General features: G+C 42.3%; 1 protein-coding gene across 1 annotated transcript; it reads left to right on the top strand.

Annotated features, from left to right (window-relative positions):
* Positions 1–1,473: 1,473 nt before the first annotated feature.
* Positions 1,474–18,258, top strand: HACD4 (3-hydroxyacyl-CoA dehydratase 4). The gene is made up of 7 exons (XM_009274298.1): positions 1,474–1,516; positions 5,416–5,519; positions 6,430–6,557; positions 12,823–12,935; positions 14,587–14,693; positions 15,401–15,532; positions 16,249–18,258. Exons 2-7 carry the CDS (start codon positions 5,423–5,425, stop codon positions 16,329–16,331), a joined length of 660 nt encoding a protein of 219 aa, XP_009272573.1. The 5' UTR covers positions 1,474–1,516; positions 5,416–5,422; the 3' UTR covers positions 16,332–18,258.
* Positions 18,259–18,743: the final 485 nt, after the last annotated feature.

Below are 18,743 nucleotides of genomic sequence, written 5' to 3'. Positions count from 1 at the left end.
GTGTGTTATCAACATTATTCTCATCCTGAATCCAAAACACAGCACTGTACCAGCTACTAGGAAGGGAATTAACTCTGTCCCAGCCGAAACCAGGGCACCTTGTCATCTGGGAGCTTTAACTTGGCAGCTGCTCACAAGAGGGATTTTGCACATTGCAAAGCTAGGTGAGCTTTTGTTGCTTTTAAGTATTTGCGTGGTGTTTGAAAAGAGCTGTTCTTCCTACTGCTGGATCTTGTTACAGTTGTGAGCTCAACTCCTGGCAGCATTAGTCATACCAGTTGTCCTCCCAGAGGCACCTGTGGGAGCTGTTTTGCAAGAGCTATGGGCTGAGCCTTTCAATAGCCGTTTGTTTAACTGTTTAACCCTTTATTTAACACTGATTTATTATTTCCTCCTGAGATAGAAATACATTCTTTAGCCTAGAAAAAGATGATGATTCTTGAGCAGTAAAAGTGAGCTGCCACACCAGCAGGAAAGCCAGGCATAACTGTATGACCCTTCTGCTAAGGTCCCAGATGGGAGACATGACCAGGAAAAACGCGGTGTCCCACTGTGTTTGCCTGGAAATCACCTACTTGCCAGGGAGGCATTTCTCACCTCTCCAGGACACCACAGGGAGTGGAGACAGTCTTGCCAGGAGTTCAGTGCCACTCACAGTAGGGATGAGACCCGGTAAGGCACATTTTATTCCCCAGACTTCATGTACTTACATATGACATCCTATGTTGACATCCTATGCTCATTATGTCCTTGATGACTTCTTCAGTCATAACATCAAATTTCAAATCTCTCTGGATAGGATGTGCTTTCAAAGTGAGTGCCAGTGGGAAAACTTACTTATTGGCAGAAGGGAGTTTATAAACATGTTATGACATTCTTCTTCATCTGATTTATGCTGAGATATCCCGGACACTTAAGGGCAGAAGTAAACTAGGATGCACACATACATTTCCTCTGCCAGTAGTGCCCATATTTCACAGGGGCATGAATAAACAGACATTCCTAGGTAAGGAGTGGAAAATTCTTTCCTCTATCTGAAGTGATTTAAAGTGTTCCTTTTATGCTATGCTCCCAGCTTTCCTCATCATTTGATAGTGTTAGCATTGTTGTAGTGCTGATGATTTAAACAGAAGAGAAAAACAAATTTTTAATTTTGCATTTCTTCTCTCCAACAATCCTTAAAAATATTGCTCTGGGTTAAAAGACAAAGTTAGTGGGATTTACAGACTAGCTTACTGGTACAACAGCAAGAAACTGATTTAGGTTAGGTTAGGTTAGGCTAGGCTAGGCTAGGCTGGGTGAGGAGCAAGGCAAATGGAGTGGAGATATTTGGGGTTAGAAACTCCTTTCTCAGGAAGTACAATGTTGTTGCTGCTTAGTGCTACATACGGTGATGTCATGGGGTGGGGGAAAAGGAAAGAGGAGGGGTGATCTCCTAACAAACAGCTGTTGCAGCTGTAGAGAGAAAAAAGGAGGACGATCAGGAGCAGCAGCAGCAATCCAACCCCTGCAACAGGTAATATCTCTTGAGCGCAAGTGACCTAGACTGCTCCAATGCAAAAAGGAAGGGGAAAAAAAAGTGGGGTGGGATGTGCCTGTGAGAGAAAAGTACGTCTTTTGTACTGGTTCTCAGCAGCTTTCTTCTTCCTGAGCTATAGTGCTTGCAGCTTGTCACAGGGGTGGGAGGGGGAAGGGGTAGAAGTTCAGACCAATATGACTTAAAAGGAAACCGTGTCGGCAGAGGGGCTTTTCTAGCAGACCTTTCCTGCAGAAAAAAAAAAAAAGGAACATTGCTGTCTGGTTTTAGCGTGGGGGTTGCTTCCTCATGTGGGGCCAGCCAATATGGGCACGGGAAGGCAGCAGAGTGCAATAGCTCTGAAGGCAAGGAAGTGCTCAGTTCATGCAGGCCTGGGTTGGGACCCCCCTGAGAGGGACCTAGTGTGGCCTTCATCCTGGCACCTTGCAAGGGACACCCAGCTGTGCCAAGGGCTGCCCCGAGCTGGGTGCCGCTGCTGTGCTGTCACCTTAGCTCAATGGGCACATGGTCCTGACCACCCTTCAGACACTGAGGGCATCTACCTCCGTACTTAGCTCAGATGATAGCTACCACAGACGCACACTGAAGATCATGCTAAAAATAATAAAATGCAGCAATTAGACTTATGTGATTTTTCTGCCTGTGGAAATATGCCAGGCTTTGCAAGCTAAAACTATATCACTGGTAAAATCTCTGCTGGTGAATGAAAGGGAAAAGAGGATGTTTGGGACCATGCTGCTGTGTGTGCTAGTTCTGAGTGGTCTTATGTTACATCTAGTTTCCTAGGTTTTGAGCCCAGAGAGAAAACAGATAAAGTTTTCCACTAAGCAAGGTTGATCCTAAATATGATAAATGCATCCCTAGCATTTCAATGTATTTGGTATAAAATCAGCCACAGTAAGTAACGTGGAACTGACAACTAAACAGACAGCAAGTCCATCCTTCTGGGCCTCTCTACTGCAAGACCCATGTCTGTTTCTTTCTCCTGTCACCAATGCAGGCAGAGTACTGAAATGTGCAGTGCTCCCCCAAATGAAAGCAACTTGGAAGCATTAAAGCACATTACACTACAAGGAATAAACGCAGCAGCAAGTCCATTTTACAAACCAGGCAACAGGGAGGCTAAGTGAGGTTTGTGAGTCAGCAGGCAAGTCTGGGGCAGGGGCAGGAACTGAACAGCTACCTGGTGGATTGCTAGTCTGTTTTGTCTGCAAGGGTGCTGGCAGAAGCAGGCTCTGTGAAGTAAATGTGGAATGATGCCTGCTGTGAACCGAGGGGAGCACAAAACCTAATTAAAGCCTGTCTCTTCTGCCAGTGACCTTTCAAAGAGAAGCAGATGGCTAAATTTTGTGTTGTGACACAGAACTGTTAGGACAGTGAAACAGGTTATCCTCAGTCTGCTTCTGGTTCTCCAGGTAAAGAGATCAGAGTGATCTCTTTGGGTGAGAAAGACCTTAGAGAACAGTTACATTTCCATTTCCTTTGATTACACTGAAATCACCTTTTATTGTCTGCAGACTTCTTCACTTCTGTCAAAGGCTTCTGTTTGGTCTTAGGTACCTTTTGTCTGGGGATTAACATAGTAGGATGAAACCCCATTTTAAGATCAGGGCTCTTCCTTCACACAGTGGAGAGCATCACCAAATGTGAGAGCTGTGTTGCTCGCAGCTCTGGGGCCGGGATCAGTCCTGCAGGTAACACCGGCACGCTGCCCGCCAGCACATCTCTACACTTCATTGGGAATATGGGGGCCTCCATAAATGCCACCAGTGTGTATACATTTCAGTAGTCGCCAGTACATTCTAAAGATGATGAGTTCTAACATGCAACAGCTGCCATAACGCCAAAACACTAGTGTGAAGCTGCGTTTGCAGATATCCTCTTGGTTACATCTTGTTTAGCCAAGATTAAGCAGCTTAACAATTGTAAAGACAACAATTTTCTAGCCAGCCAATGGAGGAAGAGTTCAGAAAATAAGCTCAAATCACTTGGGCCCAAATCACTGAAAGACAAATTCTGAGGATGAGAGACAGATGTAGAAAACTAAACTTCAGAAGAGGAGAGAAACCATATGCTCAGCTTACATCCCGTGCAAAGCCCACAAGGCAATATCAGACGAAAGAGACTGGCGGAGGTGCTGACTGGAAAGCCTCAAAATTTTTGTAACTGTTCCTGTAACTTTCATACCCATTACAGTAATTCCTATCCATCCAGTAATAAGGCTGTTTCTTGAATCAGAACAATGTTCTTATTTTTTTGCCTTTTTGTAATGTACAGTGTCCCATCCTTTGTTCTTACCACAAGAGAGAACAAAATGTCATTCAGTAATAAAGCAGATGGGATTTTGGGTCAATCTTTATAGAGCTCACTGGACTTTAGTCCAATTCAGTTGTATCATACTTTTCCCAAAAGGAGTGTTTATGGAACACATTCCTTCTTCTGGGTCCTCATGTGTCCTATTTTCATAGTATCAAAGGGCACTGAAGGTAAATTATGCCAACAGGTCTTTCTGTGCTTACAGAAGTGATGATATAAACAGCAGCCATCCTGCGTAACAGGAAGAGAGGAAGAAAGGCATTTTCTATGACCTCTCTAGGATATACTCAGATTAAAAATTTCGAAGATCAGTTTATCTAGATCAATTTACAGGAGTGTGTACTGTTATTTATGGTCTTGGTCCAATGCTGGGAGTGAAGTATATGCACTTATCATATTTAGATATTTCTAACCACAGAAATTCATTGTTTGTTAATGTACAGATACAAGTGAAATAAAGTTCGACGGCAGAGACATACCACATGAACACACTGGATCAAGGGGCAACTTAAAGAGATCTTACTACTTACTGGGGCAGGAAATTAATTGGTCAAACACAGGAGATAAATTCTAGTATAAAATTAACAAATTCATTTCCCAAAAAAGTAGACAGTCCTTTTCATAGCGGAAGGACAAGCAAGCCTCTCTCCCCAGAATAAGTCAGAAGATAATACATTTATGGGAAAGGGAAATTATCTCCAGAGCCTATGAAGTTTTGCAGAAAGATTACCTATGAAAATCAGGTTAGAATGGCTACAAAAGTTAGTCTGCTCCAACAGGAGAAGATTCACTTTATTAAATGCAACTTGAAACACAGGCTGTGCAGAAAGACAAAGACCCTAATTTAATGTTTATCTGGAACACCTGTAGAGCAAGTAGGTTAATAAAGGGAAAGACAGATATCCTTCAGACTGCATCAAATAAAAGCAGATTGAAATGTGGCTTTCTTTTCCATTTCTTCACCTACATTTTTATAAATACTTGCAACTATGCTGTCTGCTGGAGACACTGCGAATCATTTGCATTGTACTTCAAGCTGTCTTGAGAGCATGCTAGAGGCATGTCTTCTGGGAAGAACTGGATAAGCATCAACCAGATGCAGAAATCCTGAGGCTGGTGTCTGCGGGAGTCTAAGGCCCTCAGCAGGGCTGCGGTGGGTGCGACCCCAGCCATCCCTCGAGCCTGGTGACACCGTCAAGGCAGAGCCAAGCCAAGGGGCTCAGGCTTGAATCCAGCACTCAATGGAGTGTCTTTGTTTACTTGCCTTTTGCTCTGGAGGCACAAATTTCACTGTATGGCCACAGATCACCCTAATCACTGGTGGAAACTCAGAAAATTTTTCTGGGCATATCCTAGGTATACGAACAAAGGGAGCCTTTGATCCATTAGGGAGAATACTGTTCTGTGACCACTGACAGACAGACAGGTTTCACATCTGTTTACATTTCAGCTGTTTTCCTTTGATTTCCTAACGTGTCCAAAGAGGGTGCAATTTCTACAGGTCATAAAGCTCAAATGTTGTAGTAATCATACCGTTTGCTTTACCATTTTCACCTCCACAGCTTTACCATGAACACCTACCTCTTTGTGTATGACTTAATGCAATTCTGTGGACATTCCTGGATATTTACAAACATGATCATCAGGTTCATGTCATTTGGAAAAGGTAGGATTCCTTCTGTATTTTTCTTAAACATTTTAAAAGGCAGTGACACACAGAAGCTTCAAATTAGAGATAAAGTTAGGATTCTGAATAGGTGTATGTCCAATAGCAGGGGCTGTAATTTGAATTAGAAAAACATTGTTTCTTCCATTAAAAAGGATGAACAAATTACTGGTACCTATGTTCTGCCTGTATCACATCAGGAATGAAGCTCTTGTTTTGCTAATGAGCTTTAATATTCAGCAGCATGCTAGTAACATTTGACTTAGACATAGACCTAAGTGTGACTAGGCCCAGTCATTATGGTGAATATTAATCTTATTGAAGCCACTAGGAGGGAATATCTTTGTGGTTATTGCACATGACTCTCTATCTCCAAAAACATTACAACATATCTCTCTTTCCGTTGCCTGGGGCTAAGGCACAAAAATAGAAAACTAGTGACTGGAAATTTAGAATTATTTATAATGGTGGACAGTTGTAGGCACATAAAATACCTACTTTGTGGCCTACTTGTTTTAGGAAGTGCCATGGGTACAGATACAGGCAGGAACTCAACATCTCCTCATGTTTAGACATTCCTCATACATTTCCTCAACATTTCCTCATATTTAGAAATATCCTAAAGCAGTATCTCTAAACCAACACGTCCTGCACAGCGTTTGCCAGCGCATCAAGTATAGGGGATCCCATTCTTTTCTCAGCTTCCTGCCTCTGTGTCAGAGCCACACACACAGAGTGGACTGCCACTTCCCCTCCCCAAAGCTTTGCTTCTGCTACCCAAAAGTTTGGTACTGTGTGAACTTTATTTCTTGTCATCTCCAGTGGTGATAGGGCAAGAGCAAACCCAGTAGTTGGTCCAGACTTCTACTATATAACCACCCTCTAATTTTCCTCTTCACTTTGTCTGTAGATTCGTTGGCTGACACATTTTACTCCATAGGACTTGTAATGCGCCTTTGCCAGTTGTTATCTGTATTGGAGATCTTGCACATCCTCATTGGCATTGATAAAAGCCGTCTCTTCCCCAGGTTTTTGCAGGTGAGTCTATTTCTCAAGACCCTCTTTCCACCACCTACACACTTCAGCCATGGCTGCCCGTGGGGACAAGCCCAGGCTGAACTACCCTGAATGGTCCACCTGCACCCTTCCTCAGCTGCTAATGGTTTGCTAACTGCAGGAATTAAGCCCTCAGAACTGGGTTGGGAAAGAGCTGCTCTCTCAACTTTTTTCTTTTTGAGTGAAACTGAATAGTGAGTGCCCCATGCCCAGCCCACAACAGCAGGGACCTGGAAGATGTCCAGAGGAGTGGCCACGGGCAGAAATGGGGCAGCCCCCATTTCTAGGGCACCTTAGGTGGCTGAGGATACTACCTCCCCAGCCAACTTATTTACAGCCAGAAAACAACATTTCAGAGCCTGTTTCAGTAGCGAATTCTTTTCCATACCATTTCCTCACTGACAAGTACATACTTATTTTGTAGACACGCACAAGACAAGATTTTGTAGCAAAGGGATGGCAGTGAGAAAACCACCAGCACATCAAGCCTCCTGAAACAGGGTTTGCTGGTGGTCATGGAGTGTGGAAGGAAAAGAATTAAGAAAAAGAAATTAAGGGACTGAAGAAGAATTAATGCTGGGAGGGGAAAGGAGAATTGTCATATTCTTGCTGTAAGGGTCTCTGCCCTCTCAAACCCAGACATGGACAAGTTGTAGCAACATCCAGAGGTTCTGACGCTGTTAAGAGGTCTACAGGGCATACGTTCAGCTGTAGGCAGAAAATCAGCCAAAAGATCACACGCTGTAGCAGAAAACAAGATGATTCTCTGACATTTTCCTTACCAGACTCTTGTTTTCTGTTGGGAGTTAATCTCAGGTTTTGGTATTTTTCTTAATGCTTTGCAAAAAGTAAAAATGTTGAGTTTACCTTCAAACCTTTCCAATCCTTAGTATTTGAATAACGGTGAAACTGGTATTGGTCTCAGCAGTCAGAAGGTAGAAGACTAAGAGTAGTTAGTTATGTTTTTAGTTTTCTGGATAGCCCATTTTTGTCAAATGACATATTGCATGGGTGAAGATGTTCCTCTTTTTAAATCTCCATTAGAAATTGATTGACTAATACAGATCTCTGTTCTTTATGCTGCTCACTAAGTATGGTAGCAAATTCGTCAAAATGGAAACAACTGTTTTTCCCTGCCTAAATCTACATGCTTTTACACTAATCTAGGAGGGGAAAAAAAAAAGTATCCTGTCTAACGTGTCCTGTAACAAATCTCACGTCATCTCTTGGAGAGAAGAGCAGCCTGCTAATGCTAGTAGTCATTAAAGCAAGGCTTGTCCTGGCAGAGTTTACACATTCCCCAGCCCTGACATAGTCCATTCCTTTCCTACCCAGCCCTACAGAAGCAGAGATCAGGGAAGCCTGCACAAACACTGCTCTGTGTTGCCACAAAAAGACACTGGATATGAAATGGATATTCTGAGCAAGAAAACTGTGACCTTTCTTGGGCAGTGCAATTGCTGCAGTGCTCTCCAGGGCAGCATGGAGAAGTTGGGTCAGAAGGTGGGTCAGGGAACGATACGGCCCTATGACTCCAAACATTTGCCTCACAACAAAGATAGCTTTGGATCCTTACTTGGTTCTTTCCTCAAGTGTTCTCTCACCACAAACATAACTCTCTTGCCTTGATGTTAGCACTAGTCTCATGCTGTCCAGCCTCTTTTGTGTAGACTCTGCTTTCACCTGGGATGCCCTGCTTCTGCTGTGACAGTGCAGGTTAAGCAGTTGTGTGCCAACAGTACTCCCATGTGCCTTGCCACACTTTCCTCCCTGCCTCTTAGGAAAAAAAAAAACAAACCAACCCACATTTTCCACAATGAACTGGGGAAGGATGGTTAGAGATGCTTACCTTACTGCAGCCTACTGGACTCCTGCACTGGTACTAGTGACTACTGGTAACGCTGCAAGAATTTGATAGTGGCTGCCGTGTTCTGCGTTCCCCCTACCTGTTCTGACTCTAAGCTTAAAACATATCCCTAGATGCGTCCCTCAGGCCACGCACACACATACATATCCACAGTGAAGTTCATCTCAGGTGATCTCCACGATGAAAGAACAGGTGGCTATGGCAATGTCAGGGAAGCACATGCATGGAGGTAATGCCACCTTGAATAAAACAAGCTGTGAAAGCACCCCTGTGGTGGTTGGTTGTTTTGTAGGCATTACAGCAGAGACAAGATTTAAGCAGAGTTTGAACGAAGGATTTCTGCCTAATATCCCATTTATTGTGGTTTAGTAGCATTTACAAGGAACACTTTGAGATACACGTTACAGATAGTGGAAAAGCAAACTCAGAGGTGTTTTCTGGAAAACCCCCTCATTGAGGGACAAAGTCTTAGCCACCAGGCACCTGAGAAGGGTTAGGTAGGCCGAGGCCAAGTCACACCATGAAAGAAAGATGAGTCTTGTGATATGGACGCTCTGGAGGAAGGGAAGACAAGGGAGGGTCACAAAGTTGGTGCAAAGGGATGTCTCTCAGGGCATTTGCAGCTTGACTGATTGAGAGGAGGACAGGAGAACGTGTCAACATGTCATTGCAGTTGCCAAAACAGAGGATAATTAAATTCAGTAGTTTGGCCAGGGAGTAAAGGCTGATAGGGCTGCTACTTTAGCAAGGGAGAGAGTAGGAAAGATATAAGAAAAGACTGGTGTTTTTGTGAACAAAACACCAGTTCTTCATCCTGTGCAAACAGGATTGTATTTACCAGACCAAAACCAATGTACTATGGCTTTGTAATAAAAACATTAATTTTTAACTTAATCTAAATATTTAGTAGCACTTTTCTTCTTTTTTAAACATTCACTAAATCAAAGAGCTATATAAGGGTTTCAGGTACCAAGTACAATACTGCACAGTCACTGTTATTAAAAAATGGAAGTGAATGTGCTGCCTGCTCCTGCCTTAACCTCAGCTAGTCTAATTAGCTGTTTCACTTACTTGCTTCAAATGCCCAGGCTGCCTTGCGGAGATCTATGCCATTCTACAGAACTTGTTGTGTCCTGTGAGAGACTAGTGCTGGGAGAGGAAGGAAATTCCAGTTTGATTTTAACACAAAGAACAAGAAGGAATGAAAAATGAAACCATTGCATTTATGCTTTTTGAAGTGTCAGCACATACTTCCTTTTTATGAACATGAAAATATAGGACTTCTAGTTTTGCTTTTTTTTTTTTAAGCAAGAGAATAGCAACAGAGAATGCCATATTTCCATTCATGCAAGGACAGATGATCCACAGAAGAAATGAGACATGGTTCAGCAGCAGGACATGCTTTTTTTATATATGTGTATATATGTATGTGTACACACACATATACATATGTATGTGTGTATATTTATATATGTACATGATTCCATGTATATAAGTATACAGATGTGGGTGTATAGGGGCACAATATCAACAGACATTTACTGGAATATCGTCTTCTTCAAGTAGCACCCTGCCTTGTCACTTGCTGAAAAGGTCCTCAGCCTCTGACTAACCCCTGCATCTACCTTCGATTTGTGTGGGTTACCTAAAGATATGAGTGCTATGAAAGAAAAGAGCACAATGTCTTGAAGGGGAATAAAGGCAAGCAGGCAGGCAACCTCCTGATTTACACAGAAAAGAGGTAGGATGCCACTGTCTATCCTCATGAGGAAATCACAATTGCCCTGATCAGCCAAGGCCTACGTCCTGCCCCGCAGATGTGCTCCAGAGCAAGGCCACAGGCAGTTTTCAGTTTCGGCCTCTGATGGCTGCTTTGTGCATCCCATTGTTTGCTGGCTGAGACTGCAGTCTAACAGGAACAGAAGACCTACAGGGGACCTGCTTTGTGCCAGGTCCAGTTCTCTTGCAGGAGCTTAACCTACTTTACACAGTCCGATTACTGACTTCCATCATCTGCAACTAGTGAGGCTGAGTGCCTCCACTGCTCCCCTTCCCAAACATGAATCCTCTGATGGAGGAAATCTGCTGATTTATCACCTCAGCTAGGTGATACTCGCTGCCTCTTGTGCATCTGCTTGTGCCCTGGGGAGAGAAAGAAATCCACAGCCTCTTCCACTCCCAGACCATGAGGCTGAATTGTGGGTCGCTGTAGCCACTCTGTCTCATTGGCCCGTGCTTTTGAAACTGGGGATGGCAACTACCTGTCTACTGCTTATCCTTTTATCTCACTGCAATGGGATCAGCTCCTGATCACTCGACCAATGCTGTTTTCTAGCGCTTTTCCACCCAGCCACCGCTTGAAGAGCAAGTGACCATTTGGAAAATCTGCCAGCTCTTGCATCTAAAAACATGTCCACCTTTTCATTATCATGATAAAGCTTTGGTCTCTAGGTGAGAGAAATCCCTGTGGCAATTCCCTGAAATAGCTCTCATATTAACAATATTGCAGAACTTTCTCTCTCCACATCCCAGTCTGATTTTAGGGGTGGTAACAAAACGCCCACACCACCAACGTTGCACTCCTTTACTACCCTTCAGCAAAATGATTTTAACTCAGGTTCTATTTTATTCATTCTCTCCAACACACAATCCCGTTCAATGCTCACACTGCTTTTACCTTTGTTTTGATTTCCCTCTTGTGATGGTTGTCCCACCATGCTTCTCCTATCTCTGTTGTATCTGGTTTCAGATCCTGCATCAATACTTCCCATTCCCCCCATTTTCTTGCCAGGTTCCTCAGCATCAGCGTACAAACACAGGACTTAGTTACTTCTCACTCTCTGTTTCCTGGCCAGGCTATAGAGAAGTCTGTCAACATCTGACCTTCTTAGAAATCAATTCCTCAGTTAGGGACCAATGGGATCAGCGGCACAAGATGACAGTCAGGGCAGGGTGAGAGGCAGCAAAACCATTTTTATCTTTGTGGCCCCTCAGTGCTTTTCAAGATGAGGAACCAGATCCCTAGGGGATGGATATGCTCTCTTTCTGTATGAAAAATTGCTCTCACGTAATTTTGCTGAATAGTGAAGTGATGGCTGTTTTATCTGACAGATGTGGTCTGTAAAAAAAAGTCTGTAGCCAAAATATTCCATGCAGGAACCAGTAAACATCACGTAGCAAAACTACCGCACAAACTTGCTGCGAGGCCAATTTCTTATTTCGTTTAAGGTAGGAGTAAGGGGAAGGGGGAAACCAGTGAAGAATAATGACTATGCTTATAAAAACCACCTTGCTAATTTGTTTTCATTTCATAACTTTTCACTGACTTGACATCTTAACCCATAAAATCATTAAACCTAAGGCACCTTATGGAAGAGATGGCAGTAGGTATAAAAAAACCAATGAAGCTATACTGATTCATACCAACTGAATAGATGCATGTTTTCTCCTTCAACACTTTCAAATAAAGTGTAAATCCAAGTGAACCGGTAACATTCTGGGAGTTTCACAAGCAACTGTTGGCAGTACTGAATACTACGGATACATTTATTTTACAGGGCAGGGCATGGATACTGATAGGAAACTTGTCCAAGAAAGCTGCGAAAAGACACACTTGTTTATAATTTCTTGAACTTTAATATTGCCAAAGTATTTTTTTTAAGCTGGAGCCACTGCCTGTTTAATCCACCTTTATATCTTTTCATTTGTAAAGGCATACCTTGTGGATCAGGTAAGGTTCAACCACTAGGAAAATGTTATGACATAAATATTATGGCAATAATTTACATAAATGACAAGCTTAAACCCACTTCTCCTAGCCAAGAATAAGAAGGAAAGAAAAATCAGGAATTCTACTTTTCCTTCTCCTTTCCGCAAATCTTATGTGAGAGAGATCCCTTGGGATGCAGATCTCCAAGCTACAGAAAGCAGAGCTGGAACTGTGAGATTAGCACTGTCTGGCATACTACCCACCCAAGGGCCCTCTGTATCCCACGGCCTCCCATGCAGCCTACAAGCAAGGAAGCTTACCCCTGCTGGCCCTCCAGGCACTGGGGCACAGTGGGAGAAGTCCTTGCGCCCATGACCTCAGCCGGCTCATCCACAGGTTTCCTGGGCTACAAACCCAAGTCATCCCCGCTGGCAAGCAAACCTCCACCCTTACCATAGCAGATCTATGATGCTGCAGCCAAGAGTTTCCAGTTACCCAAGCTGGACGCCAATGGCGTCTTGAACAAAAGCAGGCCAGGAAGCAAAACTTTCACTGGAGCATTTGTGTAAAGCAAACTGGATCCACCTGTAGCCTCCTATTTTGCCAAAATGACGCAGAAATGAGAGCTATTGAAGGTGCTACCTGAATTCACAATTCTTTTTTCTTTTCAGATCACTGAGAGAATAATTGTTTTGTTTGTCGTGATCAACAGTCAGGAAGAAGTTCAAGGGAAATATGTCGTGTGTGTTTTATTTTTCCTTTGGAATTTATTAGATGTGGTCAGGTAAGGAGTCAACGGTGAAACCATGAGGGGAAAATGGGTCATTCTTGCAAGCAGAAACCCATCCCCCCTGTGCTGCAGGCTCATTTCATTACTTCAAAATTGGTAGAGAAGCATATTATCCATTTTAAATAACAGCTTGGACCTTGTAAGCTACTTACCGATTTTTACAAAAATCCACATAGTTGAGAGGCAGAGTGACTTACAGAAGTAAATCATTGCGTTAACATTTGTAGTTCAAAGGATTTGACCTTTTTAACAAAAATGTAGAAGGAAAATAACAACTACCTTCCGGGGAACAGCAATTCCGAAACTGATTTACAATCCTATTGCTTTAATTTTTTTTGTTGTTTGTTTGTTGTTTTTTTTTTTTTAACATCTCACTTCAATCCAAGATTGACAGCACAGTAAGGCAGTGCCAGCAGAACTTCTTACTAAGACAGAAAGACTATTCTGGGTTAATGGCACTGTACTTTCCAAAAGCCAAGAGCTCCTGCTGCAGAGATGAGAATTTTGGTGTAGTAGGGCATATATCACACCTCAGGGACAACGCACATCAGGCAAAATGGATAGGAATACAATTCAGGACTTTTATTTCAAAAATTTTGTATGGTGGAAGGTTACCAGTACCTCCCTGTAGTAAAAGTATAATGGTGAAAATTCCACATTACTGACTTTTGCATCAATATCTAAAGCCAGTAACATTTCTCAAATGTAACTTAAACCTCTATGGACCTCAGTTTGTAGACTTACAGCAGGGAGGACATACAGAATTAAGAAGCATTTTAACAAGACATAGCCCTCACAGCAATCTCTGTATGGGAGCAAAATTTTTTCCTTTATCCTTTTCTTTCTGCTATTTTAAATACATTGCTTTGGGGACTGACTGGGGAATACAGATTTAGGCGGCAAAGGAAATGTATGTTATAAAAGAGATCTAAAAAAGGAAAGTGTCAGGTAGGATTGGTAAGAAAGATTTTAAGTCAGCTTCAGAGTATTTGTACTACATGTGTTAACAAACTACTACTTGTATTAATTACTTGGATTATTGCTCCATCCCATTTCTTTTTGAAGTTTGTAAAGCTACAATAGTAGAACCTGATCTCAAATGAAAGGGTTCTGTGCAGCTGGAGAGAGGCCAAAAGTGTAAACAACGTTGGCTGTAAAGTCCTGACAGTGCATAATAGTCCTATCAACACATCGTGACTTTCTATCATTGCTAAAAAACACAGTCCAGCATCATAGCATCATAGCATCACAGCAATAACAGCAGCCGTTAAATAGGCAAGATGCTGTGGTCTATAGCAGCAAATGACCAATTCAAATAACTCATAGTACAACTCATACAGATTTAGAATTCTTACCTGATTTATTTTACAGCATCTGTGCCATGTCCTAGCATCTCAAAGAAGCAGTCGTGTCTAAAAGTGTATGGGAATCTATCCCATCCCTTAGTCAACTAGTCTTGAAGTATTACAAGTTCTTCAGGGACATAAATATCCTGTGCATTATGGCTAATGAGATACTAAAAGCAAATTCTGCAAGGTTTTCTATAGCTGATCTTTCCTGCTCATACCATAAACAGCCCAAGAAGGTGTATAGACAGGGATTAGCATGATCATTCTCTCTGAGCTTGTCTGCTCTCTTGCTGCAGGTACACTTACAACATGTTAGCAAGGACGGGAATATACTACCTACCGCTGACATGGCTCAACTTCTCACTGTGCATCCCACTCTATCCCCTTTCAGTTCTGGCTAAAGGTAAGGAGATGGGAAAGGTACCAACGACTTGCTTCCTTAATCTTCTTCAATAAGATTTGATCAGTTCAATCATCATTTGTGTTTAAGATATTTCTTTTTGTGTTGCCAAAGTAGTCGTAAATGTTTATGTACGCTCATATTAACCATATGTCACCTATCTTCCTCTTTTCTGAACTTTTTTCCTTAATAGGGGTTCTCTGGGGTTTGTGTGTCTGGTTTTTTTTGGGTTTGTTTTTTAACAGTATGGGAAAACGTTCATTTTTCTGGGTAAAGCAGGAAAATACCCCCACAAAAGACACACTGATTCCCCCATTCCAGACTGACCACATTAGACAGCAAGTCCCAAAGCTGCCTTCTCCCCCACTGAGGCTGACCTTACTGGCTCAGGCCATACCTAGCAGTTTATCATACTTAGACCAGGAAATGTGCCCACCGACACCATATTGAAAGCAGTGCAACTACAGGAGTGACAGAACTTGTTACTGAATAGGAAATACTTGCTAACTCTGGTATTAAGAGCAATTAGCACCTCAGACCTACAAAACAACTCAAGGAAAAAACAACATGTGCACATGCATACGAATGACATGGTAAATTCAGCATATAATATAGCTATCTGGGCCTTAAAAGTAACTGACTTTTACATGAAGTTTTTTTGATGATCTTCCACCTCCTTTTGACTAAAGATTTACCATGTTATTTTACAGCATTTGCAATTTGTGTATCACTGCCTTATTTTGAATCCCTTGGCACATACTCCATCAAGCTACCATTTCCATTCGCCTTCTCAATCTACTTCCCCTACATTCTGAAAATTTATCTGCTAGTGCTGTTTATAGGTAAGTATCTCATCTTCCAGAAAGCTGGGTCTCAACACAACTGGGATGCCTATGGCAACAAAAAAATCGAATCAGTATAGCTCCTTTCACAAACTCTAACTCTCTCTGTCACATCTCCTGCAGACCACTGCAGGAAAACTCATCACCAGCTGTTCTGATTTCTGATGTCTTTCAATACAAATAATTGAATTTGGAAGAGACACTGTGTGTGAGGCATAAAAATACAAACCAAAAATATAAAAATTGCTTCAGTGATCCTGGCCTTACAGCTACTTACCAAAGTTTGCCTTTTTTTTTTTTTTTTTAAAATCAATTCCCATTTGCTCATACTCTCATTCTGTGCAACCCCTCCTCACTCATTCCTCCTAGCTGGTATGAGAAGTTATATCTAAATTGAGACTTTTACAGCTTAATTATCAAAGGGATGAAAAAAGAGCCCACCCCAAAACCTGCATGTAAATAGATCTCTTCATCTCAACAAAATAGTTTCGAAATATTTGAACTGAATTTGGCTGCATTACAGCCAAGTCTTCGTTCCGTCATGGGCTTTAACACTAATTTGAAGGATCTCATCTCTGTGATGCAGTGTTCTGTTCCTAAGTTCATGGAAGGAACTGTGCAAGGTTGCCAGATGAAGGCTCATACTGTTCCTTCTAAATGAAGACACTTTGGACTCTACTCCCTTGTTCTTAACACCATTTTGTGTTTTGATTCAGGTATGTGCTTTATCATCCAGAACCTCTTCTCTGAAAGGAAGGCACACCTAGGGACAGGCGACATCAAAAAGAAGCGAAGCTAAGTTGATATTTTGTTTGGAAATAAGAAATATATTCCCAGTGGGCTGCTGCGTATCATAGGTTAAAAAGAAATTAGACAAAGATTTTCAATGCAAAACTCCTGTTTGCATGTATTATTATCTGGCTGTGTAGAATTTTCAGAAAAGGCATGTCTCTTTAATGCACCTCAAAAATGGAGCAGCTCAAAATAACTAGTTACTTTTGAAAGTTTTACTCCTTCAAATGGCAAGAGTTTTAAAAATGAATATTTTTTTCCTAACATATATTGGAGAACTCCACTCACAATCACACTAACAACCCTTATTTTGGTGTTAGTTCTTGCCTCATTAGCAACAGATATTCTGTAATGGCAATACCATTTAATCTGTAAGATTATTTTATATTGGGCCAACATGTATGTGCCTCATATATGCTAAATTGGCTAGAACTGGAATCTCTCAAGAAGCAGAAGCTGGAAACTTTGCAACCTATGAGATTCACACGCTGATTAGCCCCAGGCATTCACAAAGGATCCCTCACATCCTGGCCTAACCTTCACCTCTCCAAACAAGATTGCAGAAAATGCAGCTAAACCACAAAGGCAAGTGATCAGGTACTCATCTACTATATATTCAAGGGGATATTTAAGGGTCAGAAGTAGAAACTTACAGTCATGTGTCTGGCAGACATTAAGAATTTCTTTGCCCACAATGATTTTCTTCCATGCTGAACAGCAGACAGAAGTGTGATGTAGTCAGGCCAAATATATGTTGTTCTTTAAAGGGAAGTGAATGACTATCAAAAGCCATGTGCAAAATTCTAGCCATTTTACTCAAGTGCATTGCTCCTCACACTTCTGTAGGACTATCTGTGAGAATGCAACTAGAACATAGTCTCTTCAAAGGTTGGGAATGAAGAATACGGACAGCAACCCAGTGGACTGTACAGGCAAAAATGGACAAATAACTGCTTAGAGTCTGGCAGGGGCTTTTCTGATTTTCATCCATATTGATTATCACTTATCTTTGAATTCAAGCAGGTGGGGGAGAAAAGTGAGGCTATTTTTTTGATCTTGACTGAAAACTGAGGGGAGGGAGGAAAGATAATAGTTGGAGGGAAGATGTATTTAAAGGGAAAATGAACACTATCACAATATGAAGAGGCTTTTGCCTCTATGACTTTCTAAACCACACAGCCTAAGAGAGTATGTAAGGAAAGAGTGAAGCTCACGAACTCGAACTGATTTATTACGAAAGGTCACCTACTATCATTTTTATTTATTTAATATATGTGGCAGACAATGCTTGCAGACTATTGTGACCACTGGAGTATTTGCAAACCATAAGCAACAAGGTCATGTGTGCAAATAGTATAGGGTCAACCCTGGATTTTTTTTTTTTTTTTTTGAAAGCACTGCAAAAAGAGGTAGGAATTTGGAACTTATTAGAGAAACAGAAGTACTTCCACTTTGGACTTCTGTTCTGACCCAAACTGATTCAAGTGTGGACAATGTGAAGAAATGTATAGAGCAGTTGAATAGGATGACAGCTTTGAAGAAGAGAGCCAGAATAAGAACACTTCACATCAAACCACTATATAACACGCTAAAGGTGAAACATGGACATTTTTCTCCTTGGAAATTCAATCTAATGTGTTTGTCATCAAACTGCCTGGAGTTAACACACCCTGCAGGAGGAAACATGACATATGATACTGTATTGGGTCTACATGGCAAGGCTTTGGCAGTAGGGAAGCTGCAGGGAAGGCCTCTGTGAGAAGCAGCCAGTGGCTTCACTGATGCCAGACACAGCTGGTTCCAGCCAGCTCCGAAACAGAGCCACTGTGGGACACTGCTGAGCCAAACAGCAAAGCTGATGGTGCCTCTGTGAAAACATATTTAAGAAAAGGTAAAAAACGCTACACAGCAGCTGTGAGAGAGAATAAGAAAAATGTGAGAGAAACAGCTCTGCAGACACCAAGGTCAGTGGGGAGGGAGACGAGGAGGTGCTCCAGGCACTGCAGCAGATTCCGCTGCGGCCCATGGAGAAGACCATGGTGGAGCATGTTGTCCCTCTGCAGCCCATGGAGGACCACGCCAGACAAGATATCCACACTGCAGCTTGTGGAGGACCCCATGCTGCAGCAGGTAGATGTGCCCTGAAGGAAGCTGCAGCCCACAGAGAGCCCACACAGGAGCAAGTTCCTGGCAGGAATTGTGGCCCGTGAGGGACCCACACTGGAGCAGCCTTTTCCAGATGGACTGTACCCCACGGAACAGACCCATGCTAGAGCAGTTCTTGAAGAGATGCAGCCTGTAAGAAGGAACCATGTTGGAGCAGTCCATGAAGGACTGTATCCCATGGGAGAGACACCCTGCTGCAGCAGGGGAACAGTGTGAAGAGGAACAAGCAGCAGAGATGAAGGTTTATGAACTC

Source organism: Aptenodytes forsteri, unplaced genomic scaffold (assembly GCF_000699145.1).
Source record: "Aptenodytes forsteri isolate BGI_AS27 unplaced genomic scaffold, ASM69914v1 Scaffold46, whole genome shotgun sequence".
In the NCBI taxonomy this organism is placed as follows: domain Eukaryota; kingdom Metazoa; phylum Chordata; class Aves; order Sphenisciformes; family Spheniscidae; genus Aptenodytes; species Aptenodytes forsteri.
The sequence above is the reverse complement of the archived record's forward strand: the minus strand, read 5'-3'. Positions and strand labels throughout refer to the sequence as shown.

Excerpts from the sequence above, each read along its gene's own strand:
- HACD4 (XM_009274298.1), top strand. The coding sequence starts at position 5,423 with ATGAACACCTACCTCTTTGTGTATGACTTAATGCAATTCTGTGGACAT. Across the intron at positions 5,520-6,429 it reads GTTCATGTCATTTGGAAAAG|ATTCGTTGGCTGACACATTT; the intron begins GTAGGATTCCTT and ends CTTTGTCTGTAG. Across the intron at positions 14,694-15,400 it reads CCTTTCAGTTCTGGCTAAAG|CATTTGCAATTTGTGTATCA; the intron begins GTAAGGAGATGG and ends GTTATTTTACAG.